Consider the following 18,915-nt stretch of genomic DNA (forward strand, 5'->3'; position numbering starts at 1 on the left):
GGAATCTTTTGGAAGCTTTAGGGAGAGGGAATGACGCAATGCCCCGACCTGCTCCCCCTGGAAGTCCGCATGGCCACTCCTCAGACTGGTCATCTCTGACGCACAAGCCTCGTCTGGCCACAGCTGGTAACACAGCAGCCACCCAGGAGACTGGGCAGCAGCCTTGCTCCAGCCTCGGGCACATCCTGAGGATGCCACACCCCAGTGCACCAAAGGCTCTAGGGGCTCTCACTGGAAACATCCCCCCAAACAAGAGTATGGGCATCACACAGCACCCTATGACATGGGTCTAAAACGCTCCACCCAGGGCCTAGAAGCAGGGCCATTCGTGCTCCCAGATGCCACGGCACCAGGACCCACACGTCATGCTTGCCCCATAGCCTCCACCATCTCAGATCAGCCAGAAAAGCCAAGCACTGGACAAAGCAGAAGTCAACCATCAGGTGTATTGGGGAGAGGGGAGATGGGGCACCTTCAGGGGTGCTCCCCATGGGCAGCTGCTTTGGCAGTTTGCTGGGGGCTCAGGAGGAACAGGGAGTTCATGGGGCTCCTCCAGCAAAAATGAGCTCCAGGGCCGCCTGGATGTCCCCCCCGGTGGCCTGCAGGGCCCGCAGGCTCAGCTCGTCGTCCTGGATGCCCATGTCGCGCAGCTGCTGTAGCTGGGGCTGCCACTGGCTCTGCAGAAAGACAGGACCGGGGGAAGGGGTCAGTTAGGATCCTACAGAGACCGGCTTATCTTTGTCCTTTTGAGGGGGAGAGAGGAAGGTGGGTTCCTCCAGCAAAGCTGCTGATGTGAAGTTCCCTACAGCACAGGGCTTCTAGGAAGACTACGAGAGAGGCCTGAGGGTTTAGAGAACAAATTAAAAGTTTACCAATAGAAAAGGGGAAAACGTAACATAAGGGTCAAAAGAGAAAGCACAAAGTACTCAATGTTGAAATTTCAAAAGATTAAATTACTTTCTTTCTCCTGCTTTATGTATAGAGACAGACAGACAGACAGACAGACAGACAGACAGACAGACACACACACACACACACACACACACACACACACACACACACACACACATGGCAAGGGGAGGGTAAATTCAAAATTCACTTTGGCAGGGAGGGGACAGCTCAGTGGTAGAGTGCCTGCTTAGGATGCACAAGGTCCAGGGTTCAATCCCCAACACCTCCATTAAATAAATAAAAGAAAACAAAAAATAAAATAAAATTCACTGTTTTTTAGCATGATACCTCGTAAAAAGTCATACTCTTCTCTACTCCCATTTCCACCCCCAATAACCTATTTTATTTTCTTTAAGAACATATGAACATATATTCCTATATTTACCATCTTCTTAGATCTCTCCTTTTTTTCCTAACATAATTAATGTGTCCTGGAGATCTCTCTATGCCAACACATGAAGAACGTTTTAATAAGTATATAATATTCCAATTTTTGGATGCCCTGAAACATACTACAGCTGAGCTGTTTCCAATCTTTGCCGGTGCAAACAGCACTGCAGTGACCGGCTCTATACAGACGTCATTTTCTACAGGCACATACAGCTCCAGGGAAATTCCGAGAAACGGGACTGCAAGGAGCTAAGCAGCTTTAAGGGCCATCAGGACTTCCTTTCTCATGCATAGTCTACTCATGTCCTTTGCCCATTTTTCTATATAGTTGTTGGTCCTAAATTACTAGAATTTCTACCATTCAGGAAGGTTTTGACCCTTGTCTTATACGTGGTTACAGATTTTTTTCTCAATTTATCATTAGGTTTTAGATTTTGCTTGTTTTTTTTTTCTTTGTTGGATTGGTTTGATTTGCTATGCAGAGATTTTCAATTTTATGAACTCAAGATATATTATTATTTATATGATGGTTCCTGGATTTTGACTTTCAGCTATGAAAGGTCTTCTCTACTATAAGCGTTTAAAATAATTTAGAATATTCAAAGCTTCATCGATATCTCTGTCTCATGAAGGAGGAAGTACACAGCTTAGGAGAAATGATGTGTTCACACTACGGGAAGAAGGTAGTGGGGATGACATGTAAATTCGGAGAGGCAGGCAGGACGGGTGAGGATGTGGAAGGCTTTTAAAAACCACACAAAGCAACTCAAATTCATTTCACAGGCCAGGTGGAGCTGTGAACGCTCCTGGGATGCAGAGCAGAGGGGACAGGCATCAGGCTGGGAAGATGAAGGGACCAAAGAGCCCAGCTGTCCATGGGTCCTGCCCCCGCTCCCCTCCCTGTCCACCACGGCCATGTGGGGCAGGGAAACCACACAGGCTTGACCCCATCTCTACCACTTAACGGCTTTAGGACCATGAATGAGTCCCAGAAATGACATTCACGCCCCAGGCTGACCGTGAGGAGCAAAGGAAAGGGAGTGAAGCAAACAGCTGGTGCACGAGGCACGTGGTAAACGCGAATCCCTTGGGCCACCCACTGAGCTGCTAGCTAAGCTTCCACTTTCCATGATGGGGAGCCGGGGAGATGCTGTCACTCCCCGCTGAAAACCTGCCGTGGCTCCTTGGTCACTGCAGGACAAGTCTGACCTCACTCAGGCACTCAGGGCGCTCACTCTCAGGCTCCCGCCCTCCTTGTCTCCAGCTCCACCTGAGGATCTGCCACCAGGACGCTGCCTTCTGGTCTTGCCGACTTCAGGCTGTCACGTGTACCTCCACATCCCCTCAAACAGGTGGCTGCCTCTGCCTGAACACCCCTCCCACAAACACACACCCCTTCCTCTGCCTGGCTAACCTTAACCAAGTCTCTGACAGTCAGCCCAAACGCCGCTTCCTCAGAGAAGCGCTCCCTGACCTGGGCCCTCACCTCAAGCCTGGGCTGGGCTTCTCACCCTGTCGCTCCCGCTCAGGAACTGCCTGGTGACCTCCACGGCAGGGGTGAGGACTGGCTCGTCTCCACCCCCGCAGCTGGACCCAGGCCTCGTACATGTGTGCTCAACGCTCAGTCAACGCTCACAGAATGAATGAGTGACTTCTTCACCAAAACTGCCACAGGTACCCAAGCCAGGCGGTCACTGGAGTCAGGCCACGGTCACTGGGGGCAGCAGTGGAAGCCACAGGGACCACTGGCCTTGCTGGGAGCAGCCTCCCCTGTCACACTGCCACGTCCCAGCTCCTCCTAGAGCAAAGCAGGCCAAGTGGGAAGGCCCTCCGGAGGGCAGAAAAAAGCTCAGGGTCGAAAGTAACTAAGAAGCCGCGTGGGCACCAGGAGTGGGGAAGACTGACCTGCAGGCTGGGCTGCCCGGAGGCCTGCAGGGCGTGCTGGAGGGCTTGGCTGAAGAGATCGTTGGTGATGGGCGTCCCTGACTGGACGCTGGAGGACATCGGGGAGGTCCCAGAGGAATGGCCCTAGACACAAACCAGTGGTCAGTGCCACCCTCACAGCCGTCTCAGTCTCCAGCACACACCCACTGCTGTCGCATCACCCGTCAGTGCCCCGAAGGCCCAGCAACTGCCTTCCAGCAGGGGCCTGCACGAGACAGCCCCACAGAGGTGCCTAAAAGTTCTCTACGTGGGCAGGAGAGGCTCCATCCTCTTCTGTCCAGAGAGATGGAACTGGGCCCCCGCCCCAGTCCAGGACCCAGCACTGGGAAGGCCTTGGAAGACGGCCTCGGACGCTGGAGCGACTGCCGCCAGGAATGCATAAGCCCGTGTCGTTTGGCCGCTTTCAGGAAAAAGTAAGGGTACCTTATGTGAGGGGAGGTTCTTCCCAGCTGCTGGGAGGAGGGCTCCACTAGGGCTGTGCTGAACTCCAGAGACTCCCGAGCCTTAAAGGCAGGGAGGGGGAGGTCACCTGAGCTGCACTGGGAACCCCACGGGGGCTCCAGGCAGAGTTCAGCCCAAAGCAGACCCGGCACCAGGGTCAGCAAAGGGAACCCAGTCTACCCCGGGGACCTTCTCCCTTGGGGCCCAGCCGCCACCCTCCGGCCCTCTTCCCATACCTGGGTGCCAGGAGTTGGTGTGTGAGAGCTGCTCTCCGGAGTGCTGGCCAGGGCCAGGGCGGTGGCCAGCTCACTCTGGGTGATGGGCCGGGGTCCGGCAGCTCCACTGTACCCCAGGGAAGCTGGGCGGGAGCTGGGTGTGCTGCTCGAGGGCGTGGACCTGGCGCTCTGGACAAGGGAGGCGCCCAGAGTCAGGGAAGCAACACTGGGACAGTCCCAGACGAACCCCCACCCGCTCCAGGGTCAGTTCTTCGGGAGACTCCCCAAGCTGCCAGGTTCAGAAAGCAACAGTGTGACACAGATGGGCCCCCAAAGGGCCTCTGACCACTTCCCTGCTGGCACGTGCCAGGTCCCGGGGAGGGGTGCACCCCGGCACATCTCTCCCAAGCAGCAGACGGCTGGGCCACTTACTGGGTGAAAGTCATCCTCATCATCAGAGAGCCCTTCAAACAGGAAGCCACCTGGAGGAGGGAGAACAGATTTAGGAGGAAGAGCAGGAAGGCACAGGCGCAGCTCCAGAATCTCAGCTCTAGCTACGCTCCAAACTCAGATTTTCCTCTCTCCCCCTGGAAAATTACAGGACAGATGCACTCCCTGACTCAAACCAAGAGTTCCCAAGGAACACCCGCTGCCAGCACTATACATAGCTGCTGAGTAGAGCAAATCCCTGGGCCGCTGCCCGCCCCGGAGGGGCCTGTGCTCCGCTGCCCTGGGGCTCACCTGGCATGTCCCGGTACGAGCTGGAGGGCATGCCCCGGGAAGAGGAGTCGGCCCCTGGCAACGGGGTGCTGCCTGCCACTGAGTGCAGAACCAGGACAATGGCATTGACCAGGGCGGGGTGAGCAGGCACCAACCTGAGATGGGGCAGGAAGAAACACACGGGTGACAAAGAAGGAAGGAGCATCCCTGGCCATGACAGGAATTCTGGGTGCCCTCACAGTAATCAAGCCCCCCTTGTCTGCCCTTCAATTCCGCAGTGTCAGCAATCTCCCCCTTTGCCTTGTCCTCCTGCCGCTCTGCCCCCAGCAACAGCAGCCAGGCCTTCACCCCGGGACCCACTGCCGCTGCCCCACCTTCCCTTCCGCATGTGTGATGGGACAGGTGCAGCCCGGGCGGCTCAGGCATCAGCCTCTGCTCCTGGCTCCACCACTATGTCACTGGGTGATCTTTGACAGGCCCCTTCTCTTTCCAGGGTGGGGCTGTTTTCTTCACTTGCAAATACGGGGACACAACTTCTACTACCCCTTCCAGCTCTAAAATTTGGGGATCTACGCACCTGCTTCTTCCCCTAGCTTCAAATCCTTCAAAGGCTCCCGAATGTCTATCGAATGCGGTCTAAGCTGAGCCTGGCCTGCAAAGCCACCTCCTTCAGAGCCCCGCTTCATCTATACATCTCTGCGTGCCCCTGCCCTTGGACTCTGTCACTCCCCAGAAGCCCTCGCTCCTTCTCACCTCCTGACATACTTAGAAGACAGATTTGGGGGATGGCCTCCAAGAGCAGAATCCAGGATGACGATTAGGTTTCTGGCCCGACCGTGAGTAGATAGAGGGTCCCCTTAAAAAGATGGGTGTACTTACGTATCAAGCATGCTGGGATCAGCAAAGACAGAGAAGAGGTCCTTGTCCTGGAGAACCCCTGAAGGAGAAAGGGGCTCACCTCAGAGACTGGAAATCTAGCCAGGTCCAGTGGGAAGAAGAGGCCTTAGACCTCAGAGCACCTGGCTTACCAGGGACACAGGACTACAAAGCAGCCCGCACGGGAAGTGGGGGAAACTGAGCACCGGGAGCACGACCCAGGTGCTCTCCCCCTTGCGCCCTGCTCGCCGCCTCCCCCAGCACTTAGGTTACGTACTGTACACCGATGCACCAGCCTCCTTTTCCCACACCTCTGTGTTCTTCCCGTATCCATCAAGGTGTGCAGGAAGTCTTCCCTGACTGCTGTGGTTTGGGCTAACTGCTGCCCTCACATGGCTTCCTCATAGTCTCATTTATGATGTTAGGTAGGCCATGATTTCCCCTGTGGGCCATGATTTCCCTTGGAGGGCTGGGTACATGGAACACATCTGGGTTACATCCCCTCCTCCCACAAGAACAGTGATTCTTCAAAAGACGGTCAAACGTCCTTTAGGGTAAAAGCGCCTCCTCCGGGTTTCTCTTTCTCCAACAGCTTCCACTTCCTTAAGTTCAGCCGTGTACTTACCAAGAGCAATGGGGTCACTGCTGAGGCCTGGGGTAGCCACAATGATCTGATCCAGAGATTCCTTATTGCTGAGCATCTTAAAAACCTGCAGGAGAAATGGGGAGGGCTGAGCACTCCCACCAGCTCAGCGCACTCAGCGAATACCCACACTCCACTGAAGTACTTCCTCCCTCTAAGTGCTTGCACACTCGCCACCACAATGCAGCAACAGCCCCAGGAAACCCGAGGAGCCTCTTTTTTCCTGAGACTGTGGCTTACTGGAGGGGAAACAAACAATAAAAAAGCAACATCACAGTAAACCTTCAGTCTCTGGTCCTTTCCTCCAAAATAAAAGCTCTCGTTACAAGCCCAAAGGTTTCTCTAGGTCCCCAAAGTCCTGTTCAATCTCCATACAATCACCATGTTGCATTTATATATATTGGGAAGTTTGCAGCTGTATTAATTTTGCTTATTGAGACTCTCCTGCAGAAAGAGACCAGTGTGCTTTCCCAGTGGGCAGGCAGTTCAAAGAATGAAGCCCAGCAGAAACAGTACATGGCTCCTTGGCTGTAACCATACTCATTCCATGAGGCCAGTGGCAGGAGAGGCTGTGTCCTTACAGGGAATCAACAATGCCTAGCTGACAGTTCTTTGGGGGAAGACAGGGCTCTGCTGAGACACACAGACGTGGCAAAAACTCCCCAAGGGACGCTTGGGAGCCATGGCAACGGGCTTCTAGCTCCCACTCTACACCTCTCTCCAGTGTTCCCCCTCTCCAGCAGCCCTGGCTAGTCTCGCAGGGGCCGTGGCACACACTCACCGCCTCCCTGTAGGAGGAGCTGCTGTGCAGGGCAGTGTGAAGCACCCGGAACTCCCTCAGGGCAGCCACTTTGTCCACAGGTTCTGGAGACGAGACACTCAGTTATCCTACAGCCTGGGCCCTGCCCTGGCCGCCGGTGCAGAACATTTCAGCACGTGCCCAGGTGCAGGCTCCCTTCCCTTGTCATCCCACTAAGAATGAGCACCCGTTCAGAAAAACCCATTCATGCCACAGATGTGAAAACCGCACTCTCTTTTAAGCATCTTCAGTAGGTAAGCAAATCCAAGCTCCAGCAGAGGGGAATCTTACCACATAAAAGAAACTGTTCTGATCAATACCCCACTGCAGGAACTCTAGACTTCTTACTTTTAAAAAAGAGAAAAGTATAATGAACTCAGTAGACTTTGGTGCTGTGATTTAAAATAGGAGCTTCAAGCCATCTGAACAATATGGAGCTCTGTTGACACAATATGCTAAGAGAAAGAAACAGAACACGAAGTTGTGTGTGCATTCTCTAGTAAAACTCTGTAAGATGTGTCAGTGTACACGTGGCCCCAAACTGGGGTGGGGGGGCTAGGGGAAGAACAGCCCCTAGGTAGGGTGACAGGGTTAAGGGTAACTTTTCTCCTGGATATTTTCCTTCAGGAGCCTATAATATTATTTTTATTTTAAAAAAAAAAAAGTACCAGAGGACCAAGAAAACACTGTACTTCTAGGGTTCTTTACAAACTTTCATCACATGCCCAAAAGCAAGGACACTGTCACTGAGATTCACAGCTCCTTTTTGAACTTTGGACACTATGCTTCATATATATGGGAAAGTTTAGCAGTTGTCTTAGTGTTACTTGGTCACTTTATTATTTAGGACATCAGCCCACTCCACTGGTGAAGAAATCTGGGTAAAAAGAGAGGGCGTAAGTAGAAGTCCACACTGGGTCACACTTTTAAAAGTGTAATGATCATGGCTACTTGTGATTGGACAGTCTGGGTGCGGCCCAGCTGCAGAGGCACCATTCCCAAAGCAAGCAAGGTGAACCACATCCTGACCTGCAGTTCTAATCATCAGGGTTGTCTCTTTTGAAAAATACTCATCTCAAGTAAATTACCTAATTTATTCATTCAACAGACATGTACTAAGCATTTACTACATGCTTTTGGAGTAAATCTGATTTTAGGCAAGGCACAGGAATGCAAAAAATAACAGTCCCTGCCATCAGGGAACTCTTAAAGACAGTAGAGAAACAAGAATGGATCAAACACACCATTATAAAGTACCATGCTGAGGATTTCAACGGAGATATGGATGGCAGCGCCGGCGTTAGGAACACAGAGGCAGAGAGCCACTGCCGAAAGGGAGGGCCACAAGAGCTGCCTCCCAGGAGAGAACGTTTGAGAGAGGTATTTAAGGCAGAACAGACACTTACTCGGGGGAGAAGGTACTCCAGGCCTAAGTGAAAACACGTGCAAAGGCATGGAAGAATATAATGAGGTGCTTGGAGGGAACAGCAAGTCGTTTTTGTGGCTGGAGCCCAGGGTACACATCCCTGCTCAAACAGCAGGTCTAAGTGAGATCCTACAGGGGTCAGTAACCCTCTGTGAAGAACCACCAAAGGGATTCAGGTGGGAAGGAGGAGACTGACAGCTTCCCCTCCTACAGGCTCTAATCTGGTGGGATATAAAGAAACATGCTTCCTTTTGGAAGAGCGCTCAAGGATAAAATACCTAAGGTGCCGTCACAAAACAGTTTCTTTTCAGATACAAAAGTTTATTTTCACCTCCCAATAAAAAGTCCATTTGTTTCAAAAATAAATCTCCAGGCAGAAGGGGGAGGAAAAGGACTCTTCAAATCTTAAGCTCATAATCAGCTAAGAGTTACAGTAGTCCTTATAACATCTCTGAGCTAATCTCAGCCTTTGGAAGTGGGAGGCAGCCATCCTGGTGGAAACAACATGGGCTCTTGAGCCAGGAAAACCTGGACTCACATCCCAGCCCTTGCATTCATTTTCTAAGTAGGTGACCTTGAATAAATACCTTTCTAACCCTCTTTTTCTTGTCTGTGAAATGCTAACTAACCTGCAGAGCCACAGCAATGATTAAATGAGATATCAAAGAGAAACAATCTGGCTGGAAGAAGCAACAAATGTTACTTTCCTTCTGTCAAAGCCCTCCAGCCAAAGACCAGAGGGGCACACCTGCAGCTGAACAATCTGGGTTTCCTGCTCCTTACAGGGAGAAAGCACACCTCAGGAGCCGGGGGGGCGTCTCAGTAAGAGGATGCGAGAAAGGACTTACTGTAGGATTTGGGCTTTGGCTGAGTGACTTGGGGGGAAGTGTAAGGAAGCAGGGCTTGGCTCTGGATTGGATGCTGTCAGGAAGTGGGGGTGGATTTACGATCGATTATCTTAATACTTCTCATCTAGAAGGAAGGAAGACTAGAGCAAGGAGAAAGCTGTACCTGGTAAAGCAACCAGCAGCCAGGATAGAGGGATATTCAGTCATTTTTGTGGTCTGAACAATGTTCAGGTCTTTGTCTTTGTTTAGAAACAAGCGGGATTTTGTTTTTGTCTTGATCCTTTATGGTCCCAGGGTGTGTGAGCTCGTAGATGGTGGCGACTTGTGAAACTGTTCATGTTTCAAGGCCTAGCTGAGGACCGGGCCAGCCCCCAGGTGTCAGAGACTGCCTGTCTCTTTCTCACTTCCCATCGAAGAAGACCTTTTTGTCCTTTATGTTTAGAATTGAAAAGAGGGGGAAATTTCAAGCTGATAACCCATCATAGCATTTGTGAACATAAAAAATTTGTCAAACTGCTCGTTTTTAACAAAGTTAATCTCTTATACAGCTCAGCTTTATCCTTGGGGAGGCTTTTAAAATACATATGAAAATTTTACATTATGAATTCCACACAGCACCTTTTATCAATAAATCAAAAAAGCTGTTCGAGGCTTTGTATGTTTCCTTCAAGAGCGATTTTCATACCATTTGAAAATTTTCAAGCTTTAGGAAAATAAATAACCAGTATAGCAGGAGGAGTGAGCTGACTGAACAAGTCACTGCCTGAAGCAGCGCATGGGAAGATCTGCTAACGAGAGAACAAACTACAGCATTTAGAGGAGGGCAAGGAGTTTCCAGCTTTTTTCTAATGAGAAGGACAAAAACAAAGATACAAAGTTCACTGAGAAATAAACTGTTACCCTAAAGGAGTTTAAACAGACACACACTCCCTGCCTGTTCATTAGAACAGTGGGTGATGAACTTTAAAAGTAGAGAAACAAACCCCCTTCTGTTAGTGGTGTTGGTAGCAAGAAGATCAAAACTGCCCTGGTTTTCAATGTGGTCGAATCCAGTAAATAATAAAGATATCCTTTATCATCATCTCAGTAAATCATCCCTTTGTTCCACCCAGGCCCATGCCTTAAGAACACACAGACCCTTCCCTTGATATTACAGAAGCCCTGCACGTCTAAGGGCCGCTCCTCACGCACCTGGTTTCTGATCTGGCTCTGGCCAGGACTTGCGTAGAACATGGACTGTGGACCCAGGCTGAATGCCATAGAAGTCAAGGGTCTGATCATCTTTTAGCTTCCGGCCACAGTATATCAGATCTAAAAAAAATAAAATAAAAATAACTGTCCGTTTATATTTTGCTCCTCAGAACAATTTTAAATGGTTTCTGTCGCTTAAGACTTTATCTTGTTTTGACAGATAGCTGGAGAATGACAGATGCCTTAAAAAGTACTATTATTTAATAAATACACTTTAATAACGATTGTTAGCCAGCATAAGCACAGGAAAGCTCTAGAGCTTAACATCCTAGAAACTGCTCATTTTAAATGAATGGGAAAATGCAACAATAAAAAAGCATGAACCCAGTGTTCTTATGACTGAAAACACACCTTTTTTTGTCAGTTTATATGCCATCATGTTTATAATACAATTTAATTATATTTAAATTCCTTCTTCCTCCACCCTTCCATCTTCCTTTCCTTTTTCCTTGCCTTCTCTCTAATCACCCAAAAATCCTTCTAATCATCCCTTAAGACCTACTTCAAATGCTGTGTACTGGGGGCTTTCCCTGATCAGCTCCTCCTTCCCTAGCCCACCCCAAATTCTTGTTCTTTCAGAGAAAGAATTCAACAGCGTCACAGTTAAGGAACTTTGTGGCAAAGTAGTCCAGTATAATGTATATAATGTACAGCAGAAATGGCAACCAACTGTTTTACTATATAATTTGTGTTCCTATTCACTCAACAACAATCACTTCCCCGGAGTATTAACACTATGAGGCAAAAAATTCCAAATTCCTAATTTACTCTTGTAACTCCAGAAGTATTTTCCCCAAAAAGAGATCAGAGCAGCAGCCCATTCCCAGCCAAGACTCACCAATCAGTTCAGGGTCTGGAACAGACTCCTGGAGTTTGCCAGCAATAAGCTGCTTCAGAAATGAAATACTATAGCCCCCCAGTGAGTATTCTCCCAGCTCTGTCTCTGGTAACCGAAGAATAGACTTTGGGGCAAGTGGCTGGTCAGCCAGCTTCACTGCCAGGTGCCAGTCTGAGAGAGACATCCTCTCTCTTTCGCGCTCTCTCTTTTTCCCTGTGAAAGAACAAAGTCTTAGTGGTTAAAGGACAGATCACCACCCTACACCACCCCCACCCCAAGGGATTGAATGAGGGATAATTCAAAAGCACAGGATGTAGCATCAGGAGAACAGACTAGAATCTGGGGTCCTCTCTTTACTCATCCTATCATAGACAGCAAGGAACTTCAGCTCTCTAGGCCTCAGTTTCTCCATCTTTAAAGTGGACATAAAAATGCCATCCCAGCTAACAGAAATGTGAGGTTCAAATGAAATCATCCAACTCTCTCCCTTATGTACACTACATTTCCAATTTTTCTTTAACAACTCTTGCTTGAACTACTGAAACAGCTTTATAACTCCCTGCCTCTTGCCTCTCCCTATCAAATATCCATGCTGCCACTCAACTCATCATTTTAAAACACAGATCTGTTCAAGTCACTTTTCTGCTGAGAATCCCGCCCATGACTCCAAACCACTTTTATGAATGTCTAAACTCCACACCCTGGCTTTCAAAAACATTCCCATCGGTTCATTTTGCCAGCCTTCCTCCCCAAGAGTTCTGGGCTGCCCCACCCTCCCCAACGCTTAAGTCCAATTCCAAGCTGGGATTCATAACAAAGCTCTCCCTGACTTTACACCTCTGCTTATCTGCTAACTCTGCCTGCAGTTCTTCTTCCCTTTGGTCTCTAAGTAAACTCCTACTAAGACCAACCCAAACACAACCTCCTCTGTCCCCTCTCCCTTTCCTCTGTTATTCTCACATTCCCTCAAGGAAAAGGGTTACAAATATTCGTTTACTTCTCAATCTCGCCCGCACCTCATTCTTAGAGGCCCTTGCAAGCAAAGGCTAGAATTTTTTTACTTTATTATCCCAATGCCTGGCACATATGGGTGCCCAGAAAATGAACCAGAAACTGTGAGGGTGGAAGAATCCCGTAAGGCAAGACCAGCCCCTGTTATAATCATTATTGCTTCCAAAGTGCCTTCTTTGGAAGTAAAAGAAAAGGCTCCGAGGCTGCCCAGCAGATCCTAAGGCATCCTCAGTCCTCCCATCTCCAGGTTTACGGCAGGGAAGGAAACAGGTCTTTTAATTTACCATTATCTCATTTAATCCTCACAATTGTTCCCTAAAGCAGGCATTATCAGATGATGACATGTTACAGACAAAGGAATCGAGACGCAGAAAGGTGAAGTCAGTGGCCCAAGGTCACTGATAGTTAATAGTGGGACAGGGACACTTATCTCTTGGGTGACAACCCCACCGCGCCCACAGAACCAGCTAACTAGTAACACACACCGATCCCGTGCGGCCCAGGACCCAGCGCCCTCACCCGTCCCGCGGAAGGAACCCGGCCGCAGGGCCGCCGGCGTAAACACTCACTCAGGTCCTCTCGCCGGAAACCGGAAGCTTCGCTTTGCATTCTGGGAGTTGTAGTTTTGACCCAGCCACTGACGGTTTATAAATGGCCGGCCGACAAGCGGCGCTAGTTGCAGAGCTTCCGGTTCCGGGGAGGGCGTGGTTTCTGGGCCGCTTGAATGTTCCCGCGCGAGATCTCCTTAGTGCTTTCACAGGAGAGGGTCCGTGTTCTAGGGTGCGAGTCAGGAGAGAGAGGCCTTGTGTGAGGTTTGCAGCCCCGCGGTTTCCGCAGTGTACTGGGAAAGCTGTACAGTCTGTCGGTTAAGCGCCGCAGGTGGGAACGCCCGCTGCGGGACCCTCCTGCTCCGACCCTTCCCTTCGGGAGGTCCCTTTCCAGAGCAGCTTCTTCGGACACGCCCCAGCGACTCCCAGCAGCCCTCACCAGAAAACCGCCTGCCCTCGAGTGAAGTCAGCCTCTTTAGTGCTCCCCGCCTCAGGCTTCTCGCGGCGAACCTACCTGTGGGGCATACCAGGAACCGAAGGATGACTGCCTCTAAAAGTCGGTGTCGTTGAGAGGAGTTACCACGTAACGTTCCTGGTATGTCCCACCCCTTCATGCAGTGGTGAAGTTCATATAAGCCATTCATAGAATCAATTAGGGAAGGGGAATTTCCACTGGACGCTCATGGAGAAACGGCATACAGTCGTCCTTGGGTATCTGCAGGGGATTGCTTCCAGGACCCCCACTGCATACCAAAATCTGCGGATCCCCAAATCCCTTATATAAAGTGGCGTAGTGCAGTCAGCACTCAGTATCCGCAGATTTGGAACCCGCATCTTTCTATCTTGTTTCCCTCATAGTGGAGATGAGCATACTAGGTGCACATGAATTTTTTGTTTAATTTAGTTATAAGTTATATAGGAAAATGAACAGTAACTATCTTATCCTTCCATTATATTCAGCAGTTGACCAAGACCTGGCACGTTGTAGGTGAGCAATAAGTATGTGCTGAATGAATAATTCGGCCAAAGCTATTTACCAAATGTGGCTTGTTGCTCCCAGGAAAGGAGGTAAGCCTCTCTGAGTTCTGAATTATTACAGTGTTTTTGAACATTTGAAATTATTAAATGAGTAAACTAATGAAGGAATAACCCAGGACCAAACATGTTCTTTGAGAACCAATTTACCAAGTAGGTGTTACTGATCAGCATTCTTGGCCTCCTTAATCAATAGAAATTGATGAGGCCAGACAAGAAATTCAGGCAAGGCTTTATGGGGACCCATGCTGCAGCATAACGGAGCAAAAACAAGTAACAGGTTCCCTTGCTCACTCCCCAAGGAGAGGGGAGCTGGCCCCCTAAATGGGGTGAGGGTAGGGGCAGATTCATGGGTTAGGCTGGAGGTTTGGCTTAGGTGGTCTGCCCTGCCCCTTGGTGGTGCTGTGTTCAGTAGCTTAGGTGGTCTGCCCTGCCCCTTGGTGGTGCTGTGTGCAGGGATCATGCTCAGCACTCTGCTTTTGCTCCTGACACCTCAGAAGTGGCAGTTGGGTTTTCAGTCTTTTTGTATCTTGTTCATAATTCACCCCAACTGTGCATGTACACAGTTATTCTTAGTCCCTGATAGTTTCTTTGTGTTCTGTTTTATGGTCCAGGTGCAAGCCTTGCAGCCCAGGATCCCAGGTCCCAGGCCCCAGCCTGTCTCACAGGTGCTTGGTAGGTCAGAAGCCAGGGTCAGATTCTAGATAAAATTAGAAGCCTGAACCCAAGACAAAGATGGATGACCAGAAATGATAAAAAACAAAGTATCCAGGCAGTCCTTCAGCCAATTCATATTTTAGTTTTCTCTCATTAGTTTTCTCTGAGAAAGTGGTGGACAATTTTTCATTGAACCTTCAAGAAATTATTTGCCCAATCATTAACTACTAGAAAATAAATGATGAGAATACACATTTGTGTTTTTTAAATAACTTTCTGTTTATAAAATTAATATGGAGATTTCTGGGCCTGGCAAGTTAGCAAGTGAGAATCATCTGTAAATACTTCGGCTAAAAACAAAAAAATGTATAAAATAATACATATTACCAATCACATAGCTGTGGGCACAGGAGAAATGGGAAATCTTCATATGCCAGAAATGAAAGGATAACTGGAAAAAGGCAGTGAGTTTTGAAGCTGATGAGTACCTTTGCAGAGAAATTAGTGGTCCTGGAAACCTTGCTTGGAGACTCTTGTTTTAACACCATAGCATTTGGGCTGTGCCTCTGAAAGGCTAAAACTGATACTATTAAATAAAGTTGAAACTTTTAAAAGATTGTCACCCTAGATAGTGCTGAGAAGCTTTTGAAAAAAAAAAAAAAAGAAAAAAACATTTTGCTATTAAAACAAAAAACAAACTGCCAACAAAGAAAAGCACTGGACCTGGTGACTTCACTGGTGAATTCTACCAAGCATTTAAACGACTAATACAATTCTAATTCTGCTCAAACTTTTCCAAATAACTGAGGAGGAAGGAACACTTTCTACTCATTTTACAAGGACAGAATTACCCTGACACCAAAGCCAGACGAAGACAGTACAAGAAAACTACAGTCCAATACCCATTATAAACATTGAGGCAAAAATCAACAAAATACTAGCAAATAGCATTCAATTTTAAAGAATTACACGCCATGACCAATGGGATTTATTCCTGAAATGTAAAGATGGTTTAACACCCCAAAATTAATGTAATACACCACATCAACAAAGTGAAGAGAAAATAACCACTTGAGCATCTCCATCTAGAAAAAGCACTGACAAAATTCGACATCCTTTCAAAATAAAAACACTCAAGAAAAAGCAATAGAAGGAAACTACCACAGCATAATAAAAAGGGTCTTCTGAATTACCCCTTCCACTCATGGAAGTGAGTTTGGATTCTCTGAACACAGAGCAGCTGGTGGGGAAAGGGTGTGTGTGGCCGGCAGCCCAGAAGGCTGATGACTGGGGAAGAGAGGAAAGGTGAGAAGGGAGAGAACCTGGCCAAGGTGAAAATTCTGGCGGTTCTCAGAGCAGAGCGAAGGTGGGGCTCTGAGCTCCCCACAGATATCTACCCTCTGTCTGCCTCCCACCCCACCCACCCCCAACTCCGCTCTGAAGGGACAGCATCTTGTTCCTGCGTAAAGGCCCTTAGGGAGCCCTGTCCAATCACAGCAGCCCATCCTACGAGAAACAGCCCTGGGGTCCAAACACTTAGCTGGCTATTAGCAAGGTGGCCTGTGCCCTCAGAGAGATCCTCCCCGACTTCTACGCCAATCCTTTCATGAGGTTTGGGAGTGCGGGTAGGGCGGTGTATCTGTGCCCCAGAGAGCGGAAGAAGCCTGGCTCCAATTGCAGACCACAAGGCTGTCTCCCCCACCACCCCAACCTGGGTTCTCCCCATGGAGTTCCAGGTAGCAGGTGGAGAAGGCTCCCTGGCTGCCTGTAGCCTGTAGCCTGGCCTGAAGGGTTGTGAGGGGCGGGGCAGGGTGGGGGTCAGGTGTTTGTCTCTGCCTCCTCGCGCTGGGATCACTCTGCGGTCTGCCCTTGGTTTAGTCAGCCCTGGCCACAGGATGACAGGACCTCCCGTCGGATCCAAATGACTCAGAGACCTGCTTCTCAGCATCCCTGGCTGCTGCTGCTGTGGAGGGCTGCCGCCTCTGAGTGTCACCCGAGGAGCAGACCCAACATCTCTGCTCTCCGGAATGGTAGGGGGCACTGCGTGTACAGTGGGGTGCAGGACCACGTGCTGCCCTGGGCAGGTGCCGCTGTGCCCTAACTGAGTACGGCTCTGAGTCCTGGGCCGTCTGGGTGAGTGGGTGAGTGTGTGCGCTGCCAAACCAGAAATGGCAGTAAGTCCCCCCACCGAGCGGGGACCAACTCCTCTTTCCGGGCCATGCATACCAGCTCCTATACTGCCAGCTGAGCCCCAGGGCAGCGGAGCACAGGCCCCTCCGGGGCGGGCAGCGGCCCAGGGATTTGCTCTACTCAGCAGCTATGTATAGTGCTGGCAGCGGGTGTTCCTTGGGAACTCTTGGTTTGAGTCAGGGAGTGCATCTGTCCTGTAATTTTCCAGGGGGAGAGAGGAAAATCTGAGTTTGGAGCGTAGCTAGAGCTGAGATTCTGGAGCTGCGCCTGTGCCTTCCTGCTCTTCCTCCTAAATCTGTTCTCCCTCCTCCAGGTGGCTTCCTGTTTGAAGGGCTCTCTGATGATGAGGATGACTTTCACCCAGTAAGTGGCCCGGCCGTCTGCTGCTTGGGAGAGATGTGCCGGGGTGCACCCCTCCCCGGGACCTGGCACGTGCCAGCAGGGAAGTGGTCAGAGGCCCTTTGGGGGCCCATCTGTGTCACACTGTTGCTTTCTGAACCTGGCAGCTTGGGGAGTCTCCCGAAGAACTGACCCTGGAGCGGGTGGGGGTTCGTCTGGGACTGTCCCAGTGTTGCTTCCCTGACTCTGGGCGCCTCCCTTGTCCAGAGCGCCAGGTCCACGCCCTCGAGCAGCACACCCAGCTCCCGCCCAGCTTCCCTGGGGTACAGTGGAGCTGCCGGACCCCGGCCCATCACCCAGAGTGAGCTGGCCACCGCCCTGGCCCTGGCCAGCACTCCGGAGAGCAGCTCTCACACACCAACTCCTGGCACCCAGGTATGGGAAGAGGGCCGGAGGGTGGCGGCTGGGCCCCAAGGGAGAAGGTCCCCGGGGTAGACTGGGTTCCCTTTGCTGACCCTGGTGCCGGGTCTGCTTTGGGCTGAACTCTGCCTGGAGCCCCCGTGGGGTTCCCAGTGCAGCTCAGGTGACCTCCCCCTCCCTGCCTTTAAGGCTCGGGAGTCTCTGGAGTTCAGCACAGCCCTAGTGGAGCCCTCCTCCCAGCAGCTGGGAAGAACCTCCCCTCACATAAGGTACCCTTACTTTTTCCTGAAAGCGGCCAAACGACACGGGCTTATGCATTCCTGGCGGCAGTCGCTCCAGCGTCCGAGGCCGTCTTCCAAGGCCTTCCCAGTGCTGGGTCCTGGACTGGGGCGGGGGCCCAGTTCCATCTCTCTGGACAGAAGAGGATGGAGCCTCTCCTGCCCACGTAGAGAACTTTTAGGCACCTCTGTGGGGCTGTCTCGTGCAGGCCCCTGCTGGAAGGCAGTTGCTGGGCCTTCGGGGCACTGACGGGTGATGCGACAGCAGTGGGTGTGTGCTGGAGACTGAGACGGCTGTGAGGGTGGCACTGACCACTGGTTTGTGTCTAGGGCCATTCCTCTGGGACCTCCCCGATGTCCTCCAGCGTCCAGTCAGGGACGCCCATCACCAACGATCTCTTCAGCCAAGCCCTCCAGCACGCCCTGCAGGCCTCCGGGCAGCCCAGCCTGCAGGTCAGTCTTCCCCACTCCTGGTGCCCACGCGGCTTCTTAGTTACTTTCGACCCTGAGCTTTTTTCTGCCCTCCGGAGGGCCTTCCCACTTGGCCTGCTTTGCTCTAGGAGGAGCTGGGACGTGGCAGTGTGACAGGGGAGGCTGCTCCCAGCAAGGCCAGTGGTCTGGTCCCTGTGGCCTGACTCCAGTGACCGCCTGGCTTGGGTACCTGTGGCAGTTTTGGTGAAGAAGTCACTCATTCATTCTGTGAGCGTTGACTGAGCGTTGAGCACACATGTACGAGGCCTGGGTCCAGCTGCGGGGGTGGAGACGAGCCAGTCCTCACCCCTGCCGTGGAGGTCACCAGGCAGTTCCTGAGCGGGAGCGACAGGGTGAGAAGCCCAGCCCAGGCTTGAGGTGAGGGCCCAGGTCAGGGAGCGCTTCTCTGAGGAAGCGGCGTTTGGGCTGACTGTCAGAGACTTGGTTAAGGTTAGCCAGGCAGAGGAAGGGGTGTGTGTTTGTGGGAGGGGTGTTCAGGCAGAGGCAGCCACCTGTTTGAGGGGATGTGGAGGTACACGTGACAGCCTGAAGTCGGCAAGACCAGAAGGCAGCGTCCTGGTGGCAGATCCTCAGGTGGAGCTGGAGACAAGGAGGGCGGGAGCC

At 50.9% G+C, this 18,915-nt stretch overlaps 1 protein-coding gene and 1 long non-coding RNA gene across 4 annotated transcripts; one reads left to right on the plus strand and one right to left on the minus strand.

Moving 5' to 3' along the window:
• Nucleotides 1-426: 426 nt before the first annotated feature.
• UBL7 (ubiquitin like 7) lies at nucleotides 427-13,050 on the minus strand. Of its 3 annotated transcripts, none has more exons than XM_032468909.1 (11): nucleotides 12,923-13,050; nucleotides 11,343-11,555; nucleotides 10,445-10,564; nucleotides 6,962-7,044; nucleotides 6,163-6,247; nucleotides 5,541-5,598; nucleotides 4,683-4,816; nucleotides 4,374-4,423; nucleotides 3,963-4,130; nucleotides 3,247-3,369; nucleotides 427-677 (listed from the first exon to the last, which is right to left on the minus strand). In XM_032468909.1, exons 1-11 carry the CDS (start codon nucleotides 12,960-12,962, stop codon nucleotides 540-542), a joined length of 1,212 nt encoding a protein of 403 aa, XP_032324800.1. In that variant the 5' UTR covers nucleotides 12,963-13,050; the 3' UTR covers nucleotides 427-539. The 3 variants fall into 3 exon arrangements, with proteins under 3 accessions (XP_032324800.1, XP_032324801.1, XP_032324799.1); XM_032468910.1 differs by having other exon boundaries at nucleotides 12,873-12,983; XM_032468908.1 differs by having other exon boundaries at nucleotides 12,839-12,963.
• Nucleotides 13,051-16,994: 3,944 nt separating this feature from the next.
• On the plus strand, nucleotides 16,995-18,303 carry LOC116660181. The gene is made up of 3 exons (XR_004315549.1): nucleotides 16,995-17,146; nucleotides 17,390-17,557; nucleotides 18,151-18,303. It is a non-coding gene; the product is annotated as an uncharacterized LOC116660181 (long non-coding RNA).
• Nucleotides 18,304-18,915: the final 612 nt, after the last annotated feature.

Source organism: Camelus ferus, chromosome 27, assembly GCF_009834535.1.
Source record: "Camelus ferus isolate YT-003-E chromosome 27, BCGSAC_Cfer_1.0, whole genome shotgun sequence".
Lineage (NCBI taxonomy): Eukaryota > Metazoa > Chordata > Mammalia > Artiodactyla > Camelidae > Camelus > Camelus ferus.

What these genes read in the sequence shown, in the direction of transcription:
- UBL7 (XM_032468908.1), bottom strand. Translation starts at nt 12,962, where the DNA reads ATGCAAAGCGAAGCTTCCGGTTTCCGGCGAGAGGACCTGAGTGAGTGT. An exon ending in TCCTGGGCCGCACGGGATCG is followed by an intron (nt 11,556 to 12,838) that starts GTGTGTGTTACT and finishes GTTCTTTCACAG; the next exon opens with GGAAAAAGAGAGAGCGCGAA. An exon ending in GCTCCTCCTACAGGGAGGCG is followed by an intron (nt 6,248 to 6,961) that starts GTGAGTGTGTGC and finishes TTTCTCCTGCAG; the next exon opens with GTTTTTAAGATGCTCAGCAA.